The sequence below is a fragment of the Herpailurus yagouaroundi genome, unplaced genomic scaffold, assembly GCF_014898765.1.
Source record: "Herpailurus yagouaroundi ecotype Mexico unplaced genomic scaffold, PumYag 184, whole genome shotgun sequence".
Taxonomy (NCBI): Eukaryota; Metazoa; Chordata; class Mammalia; order Carnivora; family Felidae; genus Herpailurus; species Herpailurus yagouaroundi.
The window spans coordinates 3,843,644-3,869,845 of NW_024412415.1; the positions used below are offsets into that span (position 1 = coordinate 3,843,644).

Consider the following 26,202-nt stretch of genomic DNA (forward strand, 5'->3'; position numbering starts at 1 on the left):
CCCCCCCCCCCCCCCCCCCCCCCCCCCCCCCCCCCCCCCCCCCCCAAACACAAGAAAACAAAATGCGAGAATAGAAAAGATATCCATCAACACATATGAAAACTACAATATATCTTTTGCCTTTCTTCAATTTAGTATAAATTTAATAGGTGTTAAAATTCTTTTTATCAAAGAATGTATTTTAGCCTAGCATTTTAGAAGCCTTTTGACAAATTCATAGATAAAAGGCCTGGTCACAATGTTACTTTTCATTTTCAGGCGTTGTGAACTGGAATTTTGCATAATTTTCCTGGGAATAACTGTATTTCTTAACATTTTAAAGTCTTTTAATAAAACAAACAAAAGAAAACCTCTAACTTTTCCTTGGTACTCCTCATGCCCTTTTATGATTCTTAAGTATATGTTAACTAGTTTCAGATGTGTTTTGTTCTCTGACTCAAAATCAGCCCTTTATTTTAGAAAAAGAAATTGTGTAATTAGTACTTAATTGCTTTGGATATTTTGGGGCATTTAGAGGAGAGGGTAATTAAAAGGCCAGAGAAATTAAACTTTCACAGTGTTCTTTAAGTATGTGTAAATTCCTTTTTTAAATACCCTGCAAAGGCAGGCCTGACAACTTAAAAATAAATGAAGACCTGAGTTGATTTTAAAAATTTAACCTCAGGTTTATCTGTGGATGCAGTTTCATTGATGTTTTTAAAATTTCAATTGGAGAGAGGACCACCGAAATGCTAGAAATCGAGATTATGTAGTTCATTTCCTTTTTAGGCACATGTAACCTAAATACTATCAGACAATGGCCATCACCTCTTCCATGCTTTAAGATCTTCCAGCAGGAAAATAAGAATTTTCCCCCTACTTCATAAATGTCACACATGATCAAATTTAATTAAAAGAGGTACGTGGTCTGTTAAGACCAACTAGAATGTGGTTGAAGCAGGTTTTTACCTGTGTCTTTAGCTATCCAAGAGGCCTAGGTCTTGGTGAGTCATTTAACTCCTCTGGGCCATTTATATCATGTACAAATTGGAATACTGGACTAGTAATCTCTAAGACTTTTCAGGCTCAGAAATACTGTGGTTCGTGAGTCACACACATTATCTAAAAGTCCTGCATTTTGTGGATCTTGAGGCTAAGAAGGCTGCTTTAAGCAAGAATATTCTGTTAATTTTGATAGTGAATGCTTGAACTGTGACATTAAGCAACTCAGTAGTTATGAAATATATTGGGTGTTTTTAACATGTACCTTAAATATGAGCCTTGCTTCCAATTTCCTATATTCACTGCATAAGATAGGTACACAGGATTGGAGGTTGATTTCATATTGATCTCCAACATTTTGGGAAGCTGTACTAAAAGCGCTATTTTAAAACATTGTTATTCCTCTTTTTTGCCCTTTCTAGTTAATTTTATTCTTTTTTTTTTTCCCCCTAAAAGTATGAGGTTACTTAAACATTCAGTTTTCCATTTGGGAAGTTCAAAGAATCTTAAGTAGCCATTTGGCTCCATTATGTACAAAGAGCTATAAGAACCTCTATGAAATGTATAATTCTCAAGGAAAATATAGATTGCAAAACTGACTGTAAAAGAGATAAAAATCTAAACAGATGGATAGCTATCAAAGAAATGGGAAAAGTAACCAAAGGGCTGCCCACCAGTGTAGCACCAGGCCCAGATTGTTTTCTGTGAGGAATTCTACCCATATTTTAAGGAATGGATAATTCCAATGTTATTTAAAATACTGTAGATCAAAGACAAAAGTAGAAAAACTTCCCATGAGTGTTAAGGAAAGGGAGGCAGTTCCTTCTTTGATGATCAAGATGAACCTCAGAGCAAACAGTTGGGACCAAGGATGAAAGATAGCAGTAAGAGGTATCAAATAAAACCTTGAACTTTGGGCCACATTTTTTTTTTTTTTTTTTTTTTGTCTCTGTGTCTTGTTGATTAATGGAAAGTTAAATCAGGAGAGAAAATTATTGAGTCAGTCTAGTTAGGCTTTGTAGAAGGCATGGATATTCTTTAAAATGTACTTGTATTTTATTCAGTTTAGCTTTTTGAACATTAAATACAAAGCATATGTTGGTGGTAAGAGTGAGGCAATGAATAGGTTTTAAAAAATGAAAAGGAAACATTTCCCATTCTCAGCCTAGAGGCTTCATGCCCGGCTATGGAAAATAGGGAGTAAGCACCATAAGACAAGGGAAGGAAGAAAGAGTGAAGCAGAAGGGAAGCAATGTGGGCTGATGATTGAGCATAATCTCTAGATCATGGAGTTGGAACCATGACAAGATAGTCAGAATGTAAATCCATACCCAATGGTTTGGGTAATCTAGTGGTAAGGAATCTTTTTAGGCTGGGGGGCCAGGAAATGAGCATAAAGACCAGGAAATCAGGCCAGATGTATGGGGCTGACCTTAAAAATCTCCCCATAGGATGATCCATGATAGAAACTTCTCCTGGGGCCTAAACCAGGTGAAGAAGGCCACCTGCTCGTAATGCTACTCCCTATTCTTGTGCTGTCATTTCCTCTGAACTTTGCCCACATCATTCTATGGGCAAAGTTAAAATAGGCAGAGAGGGAAAGGTTAATACCTGAGGTCCCTGGGTGGGGGAAAACACATATTTTGGAACAATGCTGGGAGCATTTGAAAACAGCAAACCCCCTCGGGCGTAAAGTTCCTCTTACGAATGTAATAGACACCACCTACTCCCCCTCAGGATCTCCTCAGGAATTTGACAATCAAAATACCTAACTAAAAAAAGTATCCATAGGGGCGCCTGGGTGGCGCAGTCGGTTAAGCGTCCGACTTCAGCCAGGTCACGATCTCGCGGTCCGGGAGTTCGAGCCCCGCGTCGGGCTCTGGGCTGATGGCTCAGAGCCTGGAGCCTGTTTCCGATTCTGTGTCTCCCTCTCTCTCTGCCCCTCCCCCGTTCATGCTCTGTCTCTCTCTGTCCCAAAAATAAATAAAAAACGTTGAAAAAAAAATTTAAAAAAAAAAAGTATCCATAAAACTTACGTTACACAAGGGACAGTATGACCAGTTTGACTCTTCACACAATGGAGTCAAGCCAATCAGGAATGGACAACCTCGCACCTAGAGTTATTCAGCCAGTTAGGGTAGAACCTGAGAAGGAAGGAGGGGGAAGGGAAGGGGTGCTGACTAGAACCTTGTACAACAATGACCCTTGCCTAAAGTAGCAGACATTCATTTTCAAATGGCCCCTCTCTGTAAAGAGAGCCTTCCTTCTATTCTTACTTTCTAATCTTATACTCTAATAAACTTTTGCCTGCTGCTCATTTTGTGTCCACCTCTTCATTCTTCTAAGCAGAGAGACAGCGAATCTCATGTATTGAGGTGAAAAATCCTGCAACAATTCTCTCTTCCTTTTTTGGGAAATCTAGGATGAAAGAAACAATGTGAAGGTTGAAACAGGAATGGTAAGGCAGTGAGACTTTAGTAAATAAAAGAATGGGGTAGAGACCCAATAAATAACATGGTATTTCAGACGTGGAATAACCTCTTTACTCTCAATATATATATATATGATATCACTAGTGGTGACACAGACTTCTAGAAGCTATCCTTTGGGTACATTTACTATCGGATCAACTTCCTACTGAGAAGGCTGGGGCGGGGGAGGGGGTGGCAGAGAGGGGGAGAATGGAGTGAGAAAGTTCATGGTTACACTTGAAAGTTCTCCACTGAAAGATGGGAAGATTCTCTAACCTCACCTGATGTTTTCTGCCCACGGTTTAGGGGTGTGTGTGTGTGTGTATGTGTGTGTGTGTGTGTGTGTGTGTGCGCGCGCGCTTTCACATTAAGTGACAGTGTTTAAATTCTAAGTATTGTGTTGGTAATTTTGGTGCAGTGAACAGGAGTGCAACATGTACCTCCAAAGGGGTTTTAATATGTGCATTTGGATTGGTTGGTGACCTTTGAAATTTTGTTTTGAGCTGCTGTCAGAAACATAATCATTTTTCTTTCTGAAACAGATTTTAACATCTGCAAAGGTTGATCAAGCTAGGATAGTTTTAATGCAATATTAATCTCTGTTTTTTAATGTCAACCCAGCTTCTAAAACTGTTAATCAGCTATAGTAACATCACCTCAAGGCACTTGAGTTGCTTTTAATAAATGTCTTTTCCAGTGAATATTCTTGTTGTGGCCAGTGTATCGAGAGGGTAAAAATTTTTCCCAGTCTGGTTCATCTGCAGTCCAGTCTTCCAAATTTTCTTGTTTTTAAAGTAAAATTACTTAAATTTGTATTTTCTTATCTCAATAGTTAAGATTTTTTATATTTCAAGGAGGGGAGATTGTTGTGAATTCTGGCATTAATCCTTCAAAGTCTGGATAAAGGACATTGGCTTTTAACAAAATTTAACTTAAATATCTAGTTTAAATATGTCTTGTCATTAAAAGGTTATTTACGTTTAAAATGCTGACCTTTCAAGATGTACACAAGAGTGTTCTAAAACAGAGTTTCTGAACATTGGCCATGAAACCACTGTCTTGGGCTGACAAATGGATTGGAAATAAGCTACCCAACACTGGGAATGGGCCATTAATTTTAATCAAAGGTGATGCAGGAAGGCGAATGGGATGCATGACAATGTCAACAGCCCAGTAGGTGTTAAGAGACCACACAGCCTTCCTTGTTACTTGGTTGGGCCATTAGTTGAGGTTGGGTGAAGACAGAAAGCCATGTCTGGAATTGAATGACCAGGTCACTCCAAAATCTAATGGAGAACTCTTCATTTCAGAAATCACATTGTAATGCCATTAGAAGTCAAGGACAGCATTTAGAAAATATTGGAAGTTTTTTTTTTTTTTTTTTTAAACCAAGCACCTTGCTAGTTTTTTCCAACTTTCTCAAGCCCCCTGTTTTCCTGCCTCCCTTCCTTCTGAATGGATCATTGATATTTACAGAGGATCAAGAAATCGAACAGACTTACAAAAAAAAATCTCAAAGCCTGTTTGCTTTTCAGAATTACATATTGTTAGTTGTAAAACTCTGTTAAATGCCAGAAACAATAGCATACCAAAGGAATTAAGCAGGGCAATTAATTCTCTGTAGTGATCTTATTGTCCTTGTCCCTTTCTGTGTTCTTGTGTGTAGGGATAGTTTTACTAATTGAAACTAAACTTTCTTAATTGCTCTAATGAAAACATTTGCTTTATAATTGTAAAGGCCACTGTGCTTGTGCCTCCCTGTAAATTGCCAATATTGGCTGATAACATTAGTGATATTCATAGTGGTGAAAGCCTTTTCTTTTAATCAGTAAGTATATTTCATTATTTTGAGTATTTTCAATTACAAAAAAGGTAGCAGATGACAGCTTGAATTAATGATATTTATAATAAAGACATAAACATGCAGAAGGGACAAAGAGGCATTTTTTTTAATCTATGCTTCAGGTTTGTTAAGAAAGTTCATTTATTCTGACACCGCATTGCATGCCTAAGAAAGATATGTATGACTGCATTAGTAATTTTTATACATTTTTAAGAAAAAAAAAGCAATTATATTGCTGTCTTGTTAATGGAACACTATTAGAAGTAACAGTATTTGTTTTTCCTGTAGATGAAGATCAGCTCCGTGCCAAGGGTTATGACAAAACACCAGACTTTATTTTACAAGTTCCAGTTGGTAAGTCCTTAAACTCTCTTCTGCATTTTTTTATAGAGAAAGGGGGTGTGTTTCCTCCATAGACTTTTTGTTTTGTTTTGTTTTTTACTTTTTGTTAATATTAGCAAATGTAACCAGAGTAGATTAGCTTTAAATGGGTGAAATTGTTGGAAAAGATTGTTTTAGAATTACAGACAATAATAGATTCAGAAGAAATCTCTGCCTTGAAAACGTTTACCTCAATTTGAGAAATAAGCATATCCTCTGAAGACATTTGGGGTGCCATTTTCAAGTCATCTCTCTCAATTCTGAATTTTTCCACGTGGTTCTGTTGAGAAGCCAGGCTGGCTTGCTTTGGTTTGCTTTCCCGTTACTTGCCCACTTACAGAGGCAGCGTCAAAGTGGGAGAGGGGCTTTCGAAGAGGATGATGTAAATCAAAGGGATATGATTATTGCATTAATGTTCCTCATAAGAACACACACGATGTGTTGTTTTCTAATTACATCCGTAGATGACAGCGAGGGCTAAGCCTCCGCTTGCTAATTTGAAGTACAGAGAGGCCTAGACAGAGTTCAGTATTTTCAGTCTTCCCTTCTCTTTGCTCTGTATTAGTAATGCTTTGTCCCTTAGCTGTAGAAGGGCACATAATTCACTGGATTGAAAGCAAAGCCTCATTTGGTGATGAATGTAGCCACCATGCCTACCTGCATGACCAGTTCTGGAGCTACTGGAATAGGTAAGGTCCCATTATTTTTCTCTTAAGATAAACGATACTCAGCTGAAATCTCATTAGAAAAAATATTTTGTTTAGCTGGTAAAAATGCTCGTAGCCTTTGTTTCTGGTAAGTACAGAGACTTGATTAATGTATTCATTTCAGATAATTTAAACTTCTCTGCTTTCATAATGTTGCTTCATTTTTTAAAAGTAAAAATCTCTGCATAGGGTCAAAATTAGTATATACTCCCATATTCCATTTTATAGCGATAATATTGGCATCACTAAAACCAGAAGTAATAAGATATGGGGCGTATTACGGTATCGACACTAACTTTTTTTCTTTTTGATGTGAAATTTATGCATACTCTCAGACCTTTAAAAATACCTTACCCTTAGCTCTGTGAGGATAGTGTACAAATGATGTGAAAGATCAAAATGATTTACCTTCCAACAGAAAACAGTTTACCTACCAACTTCAAGGCATGGAAATCTTAGTGATTAAGGGAAAAGGTCGGAGGGGAGGATGCTTTTGTTATTGAATACCCACCATTCAATATGTGCCTGGGCCTCCACATTCTCTGTTAATCCTCACAAGGAAGTTACTTCTCCTACTTGATACATAACTGATTCTCAGAGAGAAAGTATATGCCTTACAGTTAGTTATCATGCATTTGTCTTTCTCACTCCCAAACCCATGCCCTCTCCAGCGCCTCTCTGTAGTCATTTATAGTACCACTGTTGAAACTTTGGCTTTTTCTAGTATTGAAGTCCCAAGTTTTCACACCACACATTTTTCCCCCCTTAGAACAGGACGTAGGGCAAGCAGTAACCTTCCTAGATTAACTCTGTTCCTCAGTCACTGGCCAAGAATACAGTAAGACGACGACACTGGCCCAGATCATTAAGGAACGAGACAGTAACATCTGTGGACAATAGTCTTGTCCTGGGGAAGAAAACAAAACAAAACAAAACAGTGACAGGCTACAGAATTTGGTATCATATTGTTACTCAGCTTTACAAAAGGCCAGCAGACCTCGTCCGTTGACAGCTGTGCTAAACTAAGCCCACTTTTTGCCATGGTAACAATGATCATGACAAAATGCTGAATGTAATGGCTTTCTTGATTTTCTTGTGTAATTGTGCGTAGCATCCGAGCTTTACTTTACAGGGATGGAGGAGGAAAGTGCAAAATGTTTTAGAAATCAATGCTGCTTCAGCGTTCCCTGTCTTTTATTCAGCCATTATTCAAATTAGTAGTAATGTGGCAAATTGAATTTTAGATTCTTAGCCATTTTATGAGTTCGAAATAGTAAAGAAAGAATCATCCTTGATGGTATAGGGAAAGCAATGGCAAGAAAATCAAATTGTGTAAGTTTAGTTTGCTAAAGCATTTTTAAAAACTGATAAAATCATTATGCACGGAGACCGTGCCCCCACTTTGGTGCTGGTCAAGCCTTTCATGAGGAACAATTACAAATTGAATTCCAAAGAGTAGAGCTTGCTTAAAAATTCCAAAATCATATTTTCTTTCTAAAATAACTCTACAGGTATTGAGTGCCTACTGTGTACCTAGCACTCTCTATTTTAGAGGCTGGTTAAATGATCTAGTCAGTAATCAGCCTTCTATACATTGTTGACCTGGCTGGAGGACATGGGAGCCATAGATAATTTAATACAGTTGCCTTTGGACTGGATTTTAGATTATTCTGCTGTGTGCTACTTTTTCTAGTTCAGTGATGCTTTACTTACATGCTTATTGGTTTACATTCCCTAACCATTTTCTTTGAATATCTACCAGCTACTGGGCATGATTCATTTAGGGCATATTGTGTGATAAAGGAAAAGTAGCCCTTGGTTTTGAATCATTCTAGGTCATCCAAGGAGAAAATACGCTACACAGAATTCAGTAGTTTTACCAAATGTCTGCGGAGAGGCCAAGAAATGGAAGTAGTGCTGACATCCAAAATGGAACACAGAGGCATTGACTTGGACATAAAATTTTGATTACAACAGTGACACAAACTCACCAGTGATAGGGCATTTTGACTTAGCCCATTTATGAAAGTATGGAATCCTACTCTTTATATTTAGCCTCAACATAACTCACATACTAGTTGCTAAAATTGTTGAGAGTGGAAAAAATCCTCTCTCCCACCTGTGGGTAGCCTTTCAAGGAGGCTGTTGGTTGGTTGGCATTTGGGTTAATTGCTTCATTTGTATAAGCAGCCTCTAGTTAACATACGCACTGTTATCAAATTGTCACTTTTTTATGTATGTATGTATGTATGTTTATTCATTTTGAGAAAGAGAGGGGAGAGAGCTTTACGAGCCACGGAGGGGCTGAGACAGAGAAAAAAAGAGAGTTGGGGGTGGGGGGAGAGGGAAACAGAATCCCAAGCAGGCTCCATACTCAGCACGGAGCCTCAAGTGGGACTCGATCCCACGGAACCACGAATTCATGACCTGAGCAGAAACCAAGAGTCTGAAGCTTAACTGACTGACCCACCCAACACCCCTGTCACACTATTTTTAGATTAAGCGTCGGATTTTATAAGAAGACCGTTCAATTAATATTTGTAGAATCGTGACCTTGTATAAGCCCTTTTTCTCACCTAAGTAATTACAGAGCCCTTAATTCTTAGCTTAGTGTTTCTAAAAGAGTTTTCTTTTTTTATATAAGTTGCTATGCTTACTCATTCTTTCAGCAACTTTTCACAATGTTGATCATACCCTCTGTCTTTATTAAAATGTCTTTTCTTGACTTCCAAGAGGTACTCTAGTGGGTTGCTTCCTACCATTCCAGCAGCATACTCCGTCTGCTCTGCTGGCTTTCCCTCCTCCCAGCTCCGTGTGGGAAGAGGGCCCTGGAACTCAGTGCTCACCCCTCTTCCCTTTGCCCTCTACATTCACTCCTGCATGCTCCCTTGGAGATCTCATCGGAGACTATGGTTTTATATACCATCTCTATAATAGTATCTCCTAATTCTTACTCCCAGTCCTAATATTTCCTCTGAGTACAAATTTGTCTCTGCAACTGTCCACTCCTGTCTCCTCTTGGATATCTAATGGCTATTTCAGACTTAACATGTCTGACGTTAAGCCTTTGATTTGCCTCCTCAGGCTCGTTGCTTCCCCCGATTCCTCCCAAGATCAACTAATGGCATCACAATTTGCCCAAGTTGCTCAAGCCAAAGACCTAACCCATCACCAGCCTACCCAAAAGTCCTCAGCTCCATCTTTGCCATATCTCCAATCATGCCTCAGCATCACCTTCTTACTTGGCATCACCTCCCTGTCTGTCATCACCTCTTGGACGGTTGCTGGAGCTTCCAAAGTGGTTTCCATACATTAACTGTTACCTTCCTATAGTCTGTTTTTCATACCCTAGTGAGAGTGACTGTTGGGTAATACAAATCAGATTGTGTTGCTTCCTGCTCAAAACTCCTCAATGGCTTCCCATCACGTATAAATAAAACCCAAACTCTTTCACATGACATTCAGAGCCCTGCATGATCTGGCCCTCCACCACCCCCAGTTATTTGCACATCTACCTCTCTCTCCCTCTCTCCCTCTCCCCTCAACTAAGGCTCCCTCCCCCTCTTATACTTCTGGGGCCACACTGGCTTTCTGGGCCTTCCTTAAATCTACACTGCTGATTTCTACTTCAGAACTCTTACTCTGGCTAATTCGTCTGCTTGGAGCTTTCTTCATTTGAATCTCCACATGGTAAACTTTTCACACCATTCAGGTGTCTGCTCCCATTTCCCCTCATCAGGGAAACCTTCCCTGACCACTCAGTCTAAAAGGCCTCACTTCAGTCATCTCTCTCTTCTCACTTAGTTGGACTTTTCTTCCTAGTATTTATCCCTTTCTGAGGGAAAGAATAAACATTTAAATAAGTATCAATTTTTTTTTTTAAATTTTCTTTTTTTTTTGAACGTTTATTTATTTTTGGGACAGAGAGAGACAGAGCATGAACGGGGGAGGGGCAGAGAGAGAGGGAGACACAGAATCGGAAACAGGCTCCAGGCTCTGAGCCATCAGCCCAGAGCCCGACGCAGGGCTCGAACTCCCGGACCGCGAGATCGTGACCTGGCTGAAGTCGGACGCTTAACCGACTGCGCCACCCAGGCGCCCCAGCATCAATTTGTTTGAATACAAGCCTTTATTAAAGGGGTTTTCCTTTTGTATGGCTGTATGTAGTATGCCCCTCATTCCTTTGTAATCAAAGCTTCAGATATTTTCCCCGGTTTAATTAACCTCAGAAAAATCTGAGTTTTGAATGCCATCACCTTCCCTGAAGCCAAAGATATTGAGTACAGAACATAAGCTGCCTCTCCCATGAGCAGGCCCCTATCCCAGGTATAAACCTTGATTAAATAACTCCTCAAGCTGCACAGTCTCTACTTCTGTGGAGTTAAAGGAAATAAAAAAGGCCTCTGAGAAGCAGCATCTGGACCATAATACAGCCCCAAATTCTATAAGACTATATATACAATTGTATAGAAAATACATACAGGGGCGCCTGGGTGGCTCAGTCGGTTAAGTGTCCGACTTCTGCTCAGGTCACGATCTCGCAGTCCGTGAGTTCGAGCCCCGCGTCAGGCTCTGTGCTGACTGCTCAGAGCCTGGAGCCTGTTTCCGATTCTGTGTCTCCCTCTCTCTCTGACCCTCCCCCGTTCATGCTCTATCTCTCTCTGTCTCAAAAATAAATAAAAACGTTTAAAAAAATTTTTTTTAATTAAAAAAAGAAAAAGAAAATACATACATACTGGGTGCCTGGGTGGCTCAGTTGGTTAAGCACCGCCTTCAGCTCAAGTCATGATCTCATGGTTCGTGAGTTCGAGCCCCACATTGGGCTTTCTCTGCTGTCAGCACACAGCCCACTTTGGATCCTATTCCCTTCTCTCTGCCCCTCCCCCACTCGTATGTTCTCACTCTCTCTCTCTCTCTCTCTCAAAAATAAACGTTTAAATTTTTTTTAACTTAAAAAAAATACATGCATATTTACACACATACACACAGATATCCCATATACATAGCACTGTAAGTATAAATTGTATAAAAACCATATTTCTTTATGCAATCAATACCCCAATAACCTTTTCATTCTACTTCTATAGTCAAAAAGTGACTTCCTTGACAATTTGGCCAGTATTACTAAGTGTATTTTCATATTCTGGTGGTGACAGGTTAAAAACAAAAAAAACAAACAAAAAAAAACAATTCTATAATCTGAGTCCAAATTACGTGCATGGGTTTTGTATATATACGTGACCTTTCAGAGACATAGGAATAGACACCCTGTGCTCACTTTTAGTGTTTGGAGATAAAGTGGGTCCATCTGAATGAAAATTTTAAGTGACGCTAAATAGCAAAGATCTGCCAGCAGCTAAGGCAGCACGTGAACAGTGCCCAACAGCTCCTGATCAAGAAGGTGGGAATCCCAACCACAAGTTCAGCCCTGCCATCTGCCGTTCTGGACACACTCTGGCACACTGTCACCAGTGGCATCTATTACAAACTACAGTGCACTTTGCATGTATTACCTCTTTTTCTCGCAAAGAGGATCGAAACTTACTGACTGGCAAGGACAAGTCAAAGTTTTGTCTCAGCATGATTTTCCAGTGTAGTGATCCTTGAAACGATGGGAGGAATCTCTCCTGTTCTTGAGTTTGAATCCAGGCTATGCCACTTTCCAGTCCCATGACTAGGGATGACTTGCTTAACCCTCCTGAGTCTTTGTTTTCTCCAATAAAATGGTGTCAGTAATCCCATCTTGACCATGTCGTGATGAAGACCAGTTATTTAATACACATATGCCACTTTATAAAAACTTTTTTTTAATGTTTTTATTTATTTTTGAGAGAGACACAAAGAACTAGTGAGGGATGGGCAGAGAGTGAGAGAGAGACACACACAGAATCCGAAGCAGGCTCCAGGCTCTGCGCTGTCAGCACAGAGCCCAACGTGGGGCTTCAATTCACAAATTGTGAGATCATGACCTGAGCTGAAGTCGGACGCTTAACCTACTGAGCCACCCAGGCGCCCCACACATATGGCACTTTTGAAGTACCCAGTGGTCAACAAATACTCATTCCCGTGTCTTTTTTTCCTGTATATCACTGTCTGATGGAATTTAAAAGTGTTCCGAGTGGACATTTTTATTTACTTTCTCTGCCAGATAAACTCCTCTTCAGCTATTCAGCTTGGCTGATGTGTCTTTGGGAAACCTTCCTGCATTCCAGGGTTGGGTTTAGTACCCACCCTGCATTCTGCTGATAAGTTCATAGCATGTGTCAACTATTGAAATTTCTTGTTTACTTGTCACCTTCCTCCAGTTAATATTGAGTTTCGTCTTATCTCTATGTTTTATCTGTCATCAAAATGCCCAGAATCTGGTGGAATGCCTGGCTGGTGGTGGTGCCAGTAGGTGGTCAGTAGATATTTATTTGAACAAATGAATATATGGGTGAATTTTTTGGTGCATGGCAGACGATAACATTTTGAGTCCTCCATTAAGGATTGTCAGACACTGTGACATTATACCACAATAGGGCCCAATTTTTTTTTTGCTTTGAGAATGCCACTCTAAGAACTGAGAAAAATGCCTCATTTTTTAAAAAAAGCTTTTCTAGACTTTTCAGATGTATAGACTTTCGCAGATCTATTTCATCAACTACAGCGTATTTACGTAAGGAGTTTTAAAATAGAACACAACTGATAACTAAAAGGCAAACACATAAAGTTTTCTAAATAAATATTTATAATCTCATTACTTGCTTTCACAAAACTTGAACCAAATCTCTCATTTGAGATTTGACATGGAATGCCTTAAGAATCCTGAGCAGAAGATACTTTTTGGTTTCTTTAGGGGATACATAAAACTTGGGCCCACCCTATACATTCCAGTGGCTCGGGGCAAGAGTACATATGGAGCCCTGTATACCATGAGCCTCAGTATTTAAGGTTGTATATCAAGTTAACAAACAATAAAGTGTCTTTTGTCCTATAGGAAGATTTGCATTAAGAATTCCCAGCCTCCGTGGAGATCCAGACTGCATATGACAATGGTGGCATCGTTGGTGCCGCTGCATAGTTCACCTCTCTTGTCTTCCTACCCTTGGCCCAGTCCTACCTGTGGGAAACTGTCAAGCACACTGCATTCTGCACATCCAGTGCCGTGCACATTCCCACAAACCATTGCCCTTGGCCATCTTTCAGGGCAGAGATAGACACTCTGGTGGTCCGCCACCTTATCAGTCAGATAAACCGGAGAGAGAGGGCTATTCAGGCCTTGGGGGTGGACTCATGGCTAGTTGATCAGGAATTTGTCAGGTCCGTGGTACATGAAGTGTGGCCTAGAAAGAGATTGGGGGAATAGACATCAAGTGAGGGATGTCCCCTTGGTCCTGAAGACTCCTTACCCCACGGGTTAAGATATAACCATAGTGTTCCAGAGCAGAATCCGCTCAAGTTCTGGGCCAGGCCATGAACCCTTCTTGAATGATTCTAAAGAACAGTATCAAAGGAAGAAAATACGTGTATTTTCCAAAGTCATTTCTTGTACTGGTGTTAGGAAATAGGGGAAATGAGCACCAGAGGCAATATGGTCTTGATCACATTTATGTATCACTGAAAAGATTGAAAGCTGAGTTCCATATGTCAGATTTTTGAACCGTTGGCTCCACAGAGTCTACTCTTCTGGAGGCAATGCTAAGCTAATACCTTCTGCCACAAGAATTGATCTGACTGTAGTTCTTACCTCTAAGTATATTTTAAAGATTGGTGATTATAGTCTATGGTTTAGCTGTTGCTTTCTCTGGTCTGTGCTACCTTGAGAGGTGAGGCATTTTGAATGGGGCTGCCCACCGTTAGACTTAAAGGAAGGTACTTTTCAGAGGAGGGCTAAAGTTTTTCCTGTATTGAGATACTTCCAGGAAGCCTGCAATTAGCCAAATCACCGATTTCCAGTTATTTCAGTCCTGTTAAAAACAAGGCTGAGCACATCTGTCTTAAGTTGGATGTGCCTCAGCCGCAGAAGCTCTTGTAAACCTTCAATTACAGCAGCCTCGGAAGGCACTCCTGCCGTATACTAACAAGTAGTCCATCAGCGACAAGAGACAGATCGACTAATAATTAGCAAAGGCACTGAAGCGGGCCCCTCTAAAGGTAAAATATAATAATTTGCTTTTCCAACTCTCATAGTGGGGGTGGTCGTGAGATATTGATGTTCCGTTGTTCCACACAAATACTTGACACTGTTATTAGCTGGAGAAACCTTGAAATGTTTCAAAAGGACGAAAGATGTGTCTGCCGTGTATATAGGACTTATATAAGAATGATTTCTCTCGTCACCTCTTTGTCTGCATTTGGAGAGGGAAATGCAAGAATTTTCCCCCACCAAGGAATACATATTTTCTGCTGTTGTTGTTTTTCAATGTTGACTTAATACGAAACTGAATGAGAAATAGAAATGTTTCTTAGGCTTTTCAAGTGATACTTGCAATAAAGAGACAGTTGTTTAAAAAAAAACTGGAATGGGTTGAAGGAATAAAGAGAAAGAAAATAGACATATAAGGAAATATCAATGAATTATGGTTTCTCAGAAAGATATCTTTCTGGTTACTGTCTTCAAGCATGCACAAGATTTTTTTGTTGGGGGGGGGGGTGTGTTGGCGGGTGGGCAGTGTATAGAGAGAGCATATTGACCAGTTTTCCAAAATCAGGGTACCAAAAAATTGTTGAAAGGATGACTCCTCCTGCTGACCCACTATGATAAAATTAGTATGAGTCACATATGATTCAGAAAAGTTACCCCACACCAAACTCACAAGCAAATGATTGGGTGGTCATTCCAAGGATGGAAACACAACCATTATGATCATCCAGAGAGAGTGAGGGAAGCATAACAGAGACGCTGCCAATAGGGAGTGACTCAGGAGCATGGATAGAGTCAGGAGCCCAAGAATACAGAATCCATTTCTGAGATTCATTCTAGAATATTGGAGAGCAGGTTGAAACTGATGCCAAAATGGCTCAAGGATCTAGGTCAGTGATTCTCAAGTGTCACCATGTATTGAAATCACATGAGGGGAATTTAAAAATACTGATGTGGGCCAGGATACCTGGGTGGCTCAGTTGGTTAAGCATCCAACTTCGGCCCAGGTCATGATCCTGCGCTTCATGGGTTCGAGCCCCGCGTCAGGTTCTGTGCTGACAGCTCGGAGCTCAGAGCCTGAAGACTGCTTCAGATTCTGTGTCTCCCTCTCTCTCTGCCCCTCCCCTGCTTGCACTCTGTCTACCAAAAATAAATAAATGTTTAAAAATTTTTTTAAAAAGTAAAATACTGATGTGGGCCTTCTCCCTGGAGAACTGATCTAAGTGATGCTGGGTAGAACCTAGACTTGAGAGTTTTTCTTTTCTTTGGAAAACTTGAGGCGATCATGCTAATCTACATGCAGCACTGATGGTAAATTCTTTACCTAGCCTTGATTTGCCAGCCAGCCCTCGCATTCGTAGACTGTGTGCTTTCAAACGGTCTTGATAAGACAAATAAAGCTTTAAGAAATAAAGGTTCGGGGCGCCTGGGTGGCTCAGTCGGTTAGGCCTCCAACTTCAGCTCAGGTCATGATCTCACAGTTTGTGGGTTCGAGCCCCACGTCAGGCTCTGTGCCTGGAGCCTGCTTCAGATTCTGTGTCTCACTTTGTCTCTCTTACCCTCCACTCACGCTCTCTTTCTCTCAAAAATAAATAAACATTTAAATAAGTAAGTAAGTAAGTAAATAAATAAACAAACAAACAAACAAATAAATAAATAAATAAATAAATAAGAAATAAAGTTCAGGTCAGCAAATGTTTCACAGGCACTATGTCAGTCAGTAAGGACCCAACCTGCTTTTGTGGAGCTTATAGTAGGGCTTATGGTAAGGCCTGAGGCAGTAAACCACAGGGACAGCACCTGAATCCACATCCCCCTCTGAATTCACACCTGGGTGCTTTCTGCTCCACCAGGCAGTTTCCTGTCAGTCGTGGTGATAAATCTGTTAGTAAAGGCTACTTTACTCAGTCAGTTAATGGGTTTGCGGAGCTGAACTGAAAAGCTCTCCGGCATATGTGGTTTAGATTATTTACCTTCATGAGGTTAGAGAAAAATGGGCCACATGTTCTCCATTGCTTTCTCAAGAGCCCTTATTCTGTATTTAAAGCATGTATCTGTAGGATTATTATGAAAGCCTGTCAGGGGTGCCTGGGTGGTTCATTTGGTTCAGGTCCAGCTTCGGCTCAGGTCATGATCTTACGGTTTGTGTGTTCAAGGTCCGCGTCAGGCTCTGTGCTGATAGCTCAGAGCCTGGAGCCGGCTTCAGTTCTGTGTCTCCCTCTCTCTCTGCCCCTCCCCCCACTCACATGCCCTCTCTTTCTCTCTCTCTCTCTCTCAAAACTAAACATTAAAAAAATTTTTTAATAAATAAATAAAAGCCTGTCACATATACTAGTACACCCAGAATATAAATAACCCCTAAGTTACTGGATTTGAAGCCCACTGAATCAGTGAAGTCATTTTGTATACGGTTCAGATTCACAAATTCTGACTGAACTGTCTAAAAACCAGTCTGAATCCAAAGAGAAGTGGACTATGGAACATTTGATAAGAAATACAGGTTTTTGTTTTAAATGGAGTTCATGTTTTGTTTTGTTTTTCTGAATTGTAGTTGTTTGCACATAAAAAGTAAGTCTATTTTCATAAATAAGTTTTAAAAATAGCTTTATGGGGGCGCCTGGGTGGCTCAGTCAGTTGAGCGTCCGACTTCGGCTCAGGTCACGATCTCACGGTTCGTGAGTTCGAGCCCCGCGTCGGGCTCTGGGCTGATGGCTCAGAGCCTGGAGCCTGCTTCCTATTCTGTGTCTCCCTCTCTCTCTGCCCCTCCCCCGTTCATGCTCTGTCTCTCTGTGTCCCAAAAATAAATAAACGTTAAAAAAAAAAAATTAAAAAAAATAAAAATAGCTTTATGGAGATACAATTGACATTATAAACTGCATATATTGAAAGTATACAATTTGACAAGTTTTGACACATGTGTATATAAATTCATAAAATTATCACATGGTGTGGATACTAAGCATACCTACCACCCAAAAGTTCCATGTGCCTTTGAGAATCCTCTTTCTCAACTCCTTCACTTCTCTCTGCACCCAGGCAAACACTAATCTGACTTCTTCACTATACATTATTTTGCATTTTCTAGTGTTTTCTGTAAATGGAATCATAGCGTGTACTCTCTGTCAGGCCTTTTTTTTTTTTTTTGCTGAGAAGTATTCACTTGCATAGCTATACAACTGTTTGTCCATTCACCGATGGACTTGACATTTAAGTTGTTTCTATTTCTTGCTATTAGTAATAAAGCTCCTTTGAATAGTCATGTAAAAATATTTGTATGGTTTCATGTCTCTTAGCCTAATACCTATGAGTTAAATGAATAGGACATACAGTAAGTATATGTTTTTACCTGTTTGCAAAATAATAGTTTCGGGCATTCCTCAACTTCCTCACCACTTGGTGTGTTCAGTCTTTTTAACTTCAGGCTGTCTTAAGAGTTTTGTGGTAGTGCCTCAGTGTGACCTTAATTTGCACTACTATAATGACTAATGTTGAAAATCTTTCTGCATCCTTATTTGCTACCTTTCTTCTTTGGGGAAATGTCTGTTCAAGTCTTTGGCTAATTTTTCAAGTTGTTTCCTTATTGTGTTTTGGTAGTTTAAAAATAATATTCTGGGTATGAGTCTTTTATCAGATGTGTGATCAGATATGAAGTATTGTCTCCTGCTCTGGGGCTTGTCTTTTCATTCTCTTAACAGTGGCTTTCAATTTAATTTTAATAAAGTCCAGTTTAACAAGTTGTCTTTTATGGACTATGCCTTTGATGTTATATCTAGAAAATTTTAAAGATTCAAAGATCTAAAGAACTCACAGGGACGTCTGGCTGGCTCAGCTGGTGGTGCATGTAACTCTTGATCTCGGGGTTGTAAGTTCGAGTCCCACATTGGATGAAGAGAATACATAAAATTAAAAAAAAATCTTTTGAAAAAATAAAAAATCGCAAGGATCTTCCCCTTTTTTCTAAAAGATTTATTTTTAGATTTATATTTAGGTCTAGCATCCATTTTCAGTTAATTTTTATATATGGCATGACACATGGATCAAAGTTTGTTTTCTAGCGTATGGATATCTAATTGTTTCAGAACCTTTTGTTGTAAAGACTATGCATTTTCAACTCAACAGCCATTGCACCTTTGTCAAAAATCAATTAATCATTTATATATTGATCTTTTTCTAAATCTCTGTTTTGTTCCATTGATCAGTTTGCCTATACCAATTCTATACTATCTCGATTACTAAAGCATTATATTTTGGAACCTGTGTAAGTCCTCCAATTTTATTTTTCATTTTCGAAGTTATTTTTGTCTATTCTGTGTCCTTTGCATTACCATATAAATTTTAGAATCAGCTTATAAATCTCCCCTAAAAAAGTCTACTGGGATTCTGATTGAGATTACATTGAATTCAGAGGTCCATTTGGGAAGAAGTTATATCTTAAGAATATTGAGTCTTCTGATCAATAATCATGGTATCTCTCCCATTTATTTAGGTCTTTTAATATTTTTCTCAAAAATGCCCTATAGTTTTCAGTGTACAAATCTCTCACATTTTCATTAGATTGAACCGTATGTATTTTATATTGCTTGATTCTATTAAAAGTGGTAGTTTTCATTTCAATCTCCCAATTAAAATGGAAGTTGATCTTGTATGTTGATCTTACATCCTCCAACTTTGTAAAAGTCATTCTAACACTTTACTTTTTTGGTAGATTCCAGAGGATTTTCTACATATACATCCATGTCATTTGTACATAAAGACAATTACACTTTTTTCAATTTGGGTGCTTTTTTTAAACTGTACTGGCTAGAATCACCTATACAGAGGTAACTAGTGATAGAGAGCATACAGATAGAGAGCATACATCGCCTTGCTCCTGATCTTGGGGGAAAGTCATTCAGTCTTCCACCATTAAGGATAATGTTAGCTGTCCGTTTTCATAGATTTTCTTTATCAGGTTGAGGAAACTCCTTTACTATTCCTAGCTTGCCAAGAGATTTTATCAAAAATGGATGTTGGATTTCATAAAATGCTTTTCTGCATCAAGTAAGGTGGTCATATGGTTATTTTTTTAAGATGGTCATATGGATCTTTTTTAATTTGTTTAAAATGGTTAATTACAGTGATTGATTCCTGAATGTTACACCAACCTTGCATTCCTAGGTTAAATTCCACTTGGTCATGAAACAACAAGAAAGGATAAAAATATCCTTTTTTATATCTTGTTGGATTTGATTTGTTGAAGATGTATCAAGAATTTTTTCACTTACACATTTATGAGTGATATTGGTCTGGGGCTTATTTTTCTTGTTAAAGTCTTTGTCTGGTTTTGGTATTAGAATAATGCTGGCTCATAGTGTGAGTTAGAAAGTATCCTTTCCTCTTCAATTTTCTGAAAAAGTTTGTGCAGATTTGTTATTATTTCTGTCTTAACTGTTAGGCCGAATTTTCCAGTCAAACCATCTGTGCCTATTTGTTATTGTTGTGGTTGGAAGGTTTTTTAACTACAAAATTGGCTTGTTTAATAGATGTAGGGATGATTCAGGCTGGTTTTTTTATTCCTTTGTTTTTTGAATGAACTTTGGTACTTTGCATCTTTCAAAACAATGTGTTCATTTCATCTAAGTTGTACAATGTGTTGGGATAAGCTTATTCAGAATATTCCCTTTTTCTTTTAATAACTGTAGAATTTGTAGCGATGTCAACTTTTTCATTCCTGATATTGGTAATTGTATCTTCTCTCCAGATCAGTCTTCCTAGAGATTTATCAATTTTACGGTCTTCTGAAAAAACCAATTTTTACTTTTACTGATTTTTTTTTCTATTTTCCTTTTTCCCTTTCATTGATTACTTCTCTCTGTATTTTTTCTTTTACTTAAAAGAGTTTCAGTTTCTCTTCTTTTTCTAGTTTCTTAAGGTGGAAGACTGCGTTTATTAACTTGAAACCATTCTTTTTTCTAAGACAGGCAATTTAATGCTGTAAATTTACCTCAAAGAACTGCATATTCCACAAAATTTTATATGTTGGGTTTTCATATTTAGTTTGTTCCAAATACTTTCTAATTTTTCTTTTTCATGACTTCTCTGATTCCCAGGCTATTTAGATGTATGCTACATATTGGGAAATTTTTCACATATCTTCCTGTTATTGGTCTCTAACGTAATTCCATTGAGGTCAGACACAAACTTGCATCCTTTTAAATTTATTGAGATTTGTTTTATGGCCTAGACTATGGTTATCTTGCCAAGTGTTTCATGCACACTTGGAAGTTTGTTCTGTTGTGAGTGGACTGTTCTGTAAGTGGCAGTTAGGTCAAATTGGTGATAGTATTGTTCAAGTCATACATGCCCTGATCAATATTCTGTGTATACTCAAGGGAGACCCAGAGATAGTCTCTGGAATTCTCTCTCTGTGCAGCTGTCTTCTGCTGCTATTATGTCCTACAGACTCCAGCTGCCTGGTCTTCCCATTCTTCCAGCTCCATCTCCTCAACTCAGACCCACTGAGCCTCACCTAGGTTCTTCACCCTCACTGAAGTTCTTCATCCTCACACTGCAGTCTGAAAACTCTCTCCAGGAAATAGGCTGGGGCAAAGGACTTGCCTTTTTTGTTTCCCATCACTCAGGGATCATTGTCCCTCATTGCTTGATATCTGTCATTATCTATTTTGTTTGTTTCTTTCTTTCTTTCCAGCAGGAGGATAAATCCAGTCCCTATAGCCCCACTTGGCTCCAAGTAGATGTCTCTCAATTATAGCTTTTAACACATAGTTTAACATACTGTAAACAGTTTGTCTTGTTCGGTGTTAACCTTGTAATCTTATTTGCTATTTAAGTTACAGATTTCATTTTTATCATAAACATTTTCTTAAGCATCAACTATGAATGGAATAATTTATGGGAGAGGATTGTGCACACCTTCAGGTTTTTCTTTTGCTCTCTCTCTCTCTCTCTCTCTCTATCTCTCTCTCAAACAGACTTCTAGGTCTCTCTCTCTCCCAGGATCCTTAGAGTTGAAATGGAATTTTCAGTCACTGCTTTTTGCCCAACAAAGGGAAAGGCATTAGTATGGTCAAGGCCAAAGATCGGATAATAAGTGTATGGTTTTTAGAAGGCACCTTTCTTCAATTATCTTCCAATAGTACTTACCAAGGGCTTCTGCTGCCATTTGGATAGACATAGAGCTGGTCGTCTTTTGCTGAGGTAGAACCCTGTTCACAGAAGTTATGCCTTTTCTCTTGTTCTTCTCTCCCTCTGCGTTGAAGAGATACAGGTACCCATTTCTGAGCATCTTTTGCAATTTGGTATCATTCAAGAATCTCCTGGGATGGGTGACTTATAGGTTATGAGGCTGTGTTGCCCTAGTTTGCCCTTGCTCATTCTCGTCGCCCACACGTGGAATATGGAAAATGAGCCATGAATATAATTTGCATGTCTCATACTCTTCTCATAAAACACAGTCATATGTGGATACATAATAACAATGGTAAACATCCTTTCCTTCTCATTTCCAAGTGACCCTGGAAGTCGTATTCTCATAAAAACTAAACTCCTAGTATGAATTCCATTTATCCATTTATTCCATTTAACACAAGCAATTTAGATTCTCTTGTGTGTTCTTGCTTTCTCCTTTACATTCTTAGCCTACTTATGATTTATGAATTCCATTCTCTTGTTTTGCTCCCTTTCCTACCTGAATCACTAACATCGAGATATTTACCATTTTGTTCACCCTTATTTTCTCACAGGGATTCTGCCAACAAGTTAACAATCTTGTTAACCCCTTTGTAGTTCTTATATATTCCTCTTTGCCATTTTCTTCCCTTTTATCTCTAGCAGCTTTGCTAACCACCACCACCTACACATTTTAAATTTAGTCGTATAGCATCCCTCATAGCTCATTCCAAGTAATCATAAATTCAAAATTAATGCAAAATTTCTTTATTTAGCAAAAAGAGTTTTTTTTAATTCATAAAGCTCATCAGCTTATGTAGATATGAGTCTATCATTGTCATCCCAGATAGCTTCAGCACTAATACTTTCATAGCACTCTATATTGATTACGAAGCTGGCGAAAATGAAGTTGTTGGTTATGTGCATAGGCCAGGTGTGTAAAACCATACTGACTTGGCACTGGACCAAAATTTCGATCAGTTCCAGCTGTCTCTCATTATTTTAATGTAAAATGACTATTTTTACCACTAAACATTCCTAATGCAACATTCTGGCAAAATGTAGTAGCATAGATATATGACAAAGTTCAGTAGATACGTATTGAGTTCCTTTATAAAGAGACAACATTTCATACATTCAGAGCACACAGAGATAAACAAAACCTCACCTTGCCTTCAAGGAGTTTAATTTAATCTAATAGGGAAACCAAACATGTACCGGATCACAAAGATAGCTAACACCGAGCACCATCTATGTTCCAGGCACTGGCTTAAGCACTTGCGTGTATTATCGACTTGAATCTGCATAACAGTCCTATGAGGAAGATAATAGTATTTTATCTCCATTTCATAAGAGGAAAGGGAGGCAGAGAGTTTAAGTGCACACAGGTCACAAAGCTGGAAAACCAGGGGAGATTTTTTTAATAGAAGTGTAGCGTGATAAGGATGTAACTTGAGGATGGATGCTCTAGGTAGCATTGCTTAGAGTAGACAGAAACAAGCAGTTGGGGGTGGAAACACAATTGCTAACACAGTCGTCCCTATTGAAATAATCCAGTAATTCCCAAATTATAACAGTGGGTGGGAATGGAACGAGACTGTGCAGACTTACAGAGATGATAAAGACAGAATTTACAGAATTCGGCAAGTAACTGAATGTTGTATTGGGAGGTATGCTACAAAGATAACTTTGAGGCTTTGATATTGGTGGCGTGGAGAATAACGATGCTGTTGAAGAATTGAGAGTGGAAAATAATCCAGGTTAGCAATAACTGCAGTTGTGATGTTCAGAGATGTCCAGGGGCAACTGGGTCGTGGATTGATTCAAGTGATGGATTGGAGATAGATAGGATTTGGGGATCACCCACAGTAAATAGCCACAGTGGGTTTTCACGGAGGAGTGCAGAGAAATGCCTGGGCAGGTAAAGAAAGAAGACAACTGTGATATAATGACATCCATAATAAAGCTTAGAGAATTGATGAACAGTAAGTTATCACTCTTCTAGTGAATAAAATTGTTTCTAAATTTATGGACTCCCAACCTTCATCTCTTGCATTTAACCATTTATATAGTAACTTTAGTTGCCTTGAATCTGATTATTTGGAGTATTGATAGTTAACCTGACATCAGTTTCAATCACGAGTCACACGGGTTAAGAAAGTTGTGTGCAAAAATGTAAAAACCTAGGGCTTTTAACGATCACACTTGAAAGAAACCTTGGGAGCTGCATTTGTCAAACAGCTGGGAAAACCATTCATGCATACCCTACGTCCAGAGCTCCGTTGGTATAAAGAACGGAGAGCTCATTCTTCTTCCTGTGGTGTGATGTTTGTTGAGATATTTTGACACACCGAGACAATGCTGAAAAGATCTGACCTTCCTGCAGTACCAAGGACCCAGGTTTGGTCAGGGTACCTGACACTCACTGCCTTCTCTGCCCTTCTCCTCCCCCACAGATGAACGTGAAATGCTGCCTTCAGTACAGAAGTATTTCAATATTGAAATGTATATAAATGATTGCTTTTCAAATTTCTCTAGTCGTTTTTCTCCCGTTACCATCAAGCCAAACATCTTAGTTGGAGCTATTAATGCTTTTAATTCAAAGAAATTAAATGCGTTTTTCAAAATGATAAACGTGAACAGAGATTGTTCATGCTTGAAACACACCAAACCAATGAGGAGGTCTCTATGCTGTAAATGTTTTACAGTCTGTCTTTATCTTTGTGATACAAACCATTGATTGGAGTTTGAATGTTTGAGGACTCCCTCCCAAGTGCAAAATGAATGTACGTGGAGGTGAATCTCAGGTAGCTTTTGAAGTAGTCGCCTCATAGGTAATATCATGTGTCAAGAGGTTGCAGTTAGGTGGAGGCCAGAGAGCTGTCAAGAGAATTTTCTGTGATGTATAAATATGCTCCGTGTTAGGTTTATATACTGTGAAGTGGAGCTTTGACTACTTACCCATATTATTTCTTAATGCAGCATGATGGTGGTATGGGGATGAGGATGGAAAGAAAAACTGTTTACCCTCAATGAATTTCTAAAATACAAGAGTAATAAGCTAACTACTTTTCATCGGGAATGGCTATCCGGAAACGTTTTCTTGCTGTCTCCACAACTAGTAAATATAAAACAAGTATAATAATATCCTCCTGGCATTTAAACCACACTCTGCAAATTGTGGAAGGTTTTGTGTATTTGCCATAATATTGGATGAAAAGAACTATCCCAGTATTTTAGTCAAATTGTTTCCAAATGTGATAACTGTCTGCTAACTGAAAATTAAGATACTTCTGTCCGAGGTCCATATCTTTAGGTCCATAACCTAAAATCAGGACTGAATTTTGAAGTACTTCGTTGTTTATCCACCTAGTTTGCATCATACCTGTCTCTCCAGTAGCACTCTGAGCATCATCATACATCTTTGTTTGAATTATTTCTCTATTTTCTCTGCCATTTCGAATGTTGTCATGTCACTGGAAACCAATGCCCAGTAATGACAAAGCACTTTTAGCTCCTTTCTAGGATTCCACAGGCTTCAGCTCCAATTTCCTGGTATTCCTTACTCAGATTAGACCTCTAAGTTTGTGTGCTATGAGAACTGACAGCCCAGATCCTACTCTGCCTGCCCAGGGCCTGGTCACACACACTCCATACACCAAAGCTTGGCCACCTCCACAGACCTTACCTCCCAGGATTTTATGTAAGTTTTCATTGACACCTGTATCTGACATTGCAGATGTACTTCTCCCTGTGGAGTCTTCATCTACATAGGAATAGTTGAAAACCTCCTTCTCCTTAACTATTACATGGATTAATTCTGGTTAACAGTGACAGGTTTTCCTGCTGAAACTCAAGTAGCCAAATCCTTTTCTCTTTTCTAACTATTCTCCATGTAACATTTGAACCCCCCCAATCCAGCATGCAGGTACATGCACACCCATGTGCACGCATGCACACACACACACACACACACACACACACACACACACACACACACTACTCTCACTAATTGCTTGAGGACACAGCAAATCCATTTGAAATGATAGGGAAAGGGTTAAGTTTTGACAGTCTTTTTACCGGGTTTATTAGTGACTTAACGTCTACACACTTCTTTCCGCCTAATTCACCCCTAGGTACGTACGCAGGAATAAATTAACCCAGTTATTTCTAATATTGTGGCATTCTGTATGCATCTTTTCCTCAGAAAGTACCACAAAGTTCTGTTGTTTTTCCAGGCTCCTGGACTTCTTTTATAAATTCTTAGTAAATTTTTTTTCATTGTGGTGAGGAAAAAAAAAATATTTTATCAATTATTTTAAAAAGCAATAATTCATTATAGTTGATCATAAATGTCAGGAAGCAAAGACCCAGCTGAAGCATTTTGTCACTAATCATGCTGTTTTTCTTCTAATTAGTTAATTTACATTTTACAAATTAAGGGTAAAATTCAGACAGAAGATAACATCATAGCTTTAACTGACCTATATTTGTATCTGCCAAATTTAAGTTAATTAGAAACGTAGA

General features: G+C 38.9%; 1 protein-coding gene across 7 annotated transcripts in view; it reads left to right on the top strand.

Moving 5' to 3' along the window:
* Positions 1–26,202, top strand: part of CDIN1 (CDAN1 interacting nuclease 1) — a 280,396-nt gene that overhangs the window by 108,519 nt on the left and 145,675 nt on the right. For 6 of the 7 annotated variants that reach the window (XM_040492232.1, XM_040492229.1, XM_040492234.1 and 3 more), the window contains 2 exons: positions 5,584–5,649; positions 6,260–6,365. In XM_040492232.1, coding sequence (XP_040348166.1) covers positions 5,584–5,649; positions 6,260–6,365 — 172 coding nt within the window. The remainder of the gene's footprint in view (positions 1–5,583; positions 5,650–6,259; positions 6,366–26,202) is intronic. The other variant, XM_040492235.1, reaches the window with a different exon arrangement.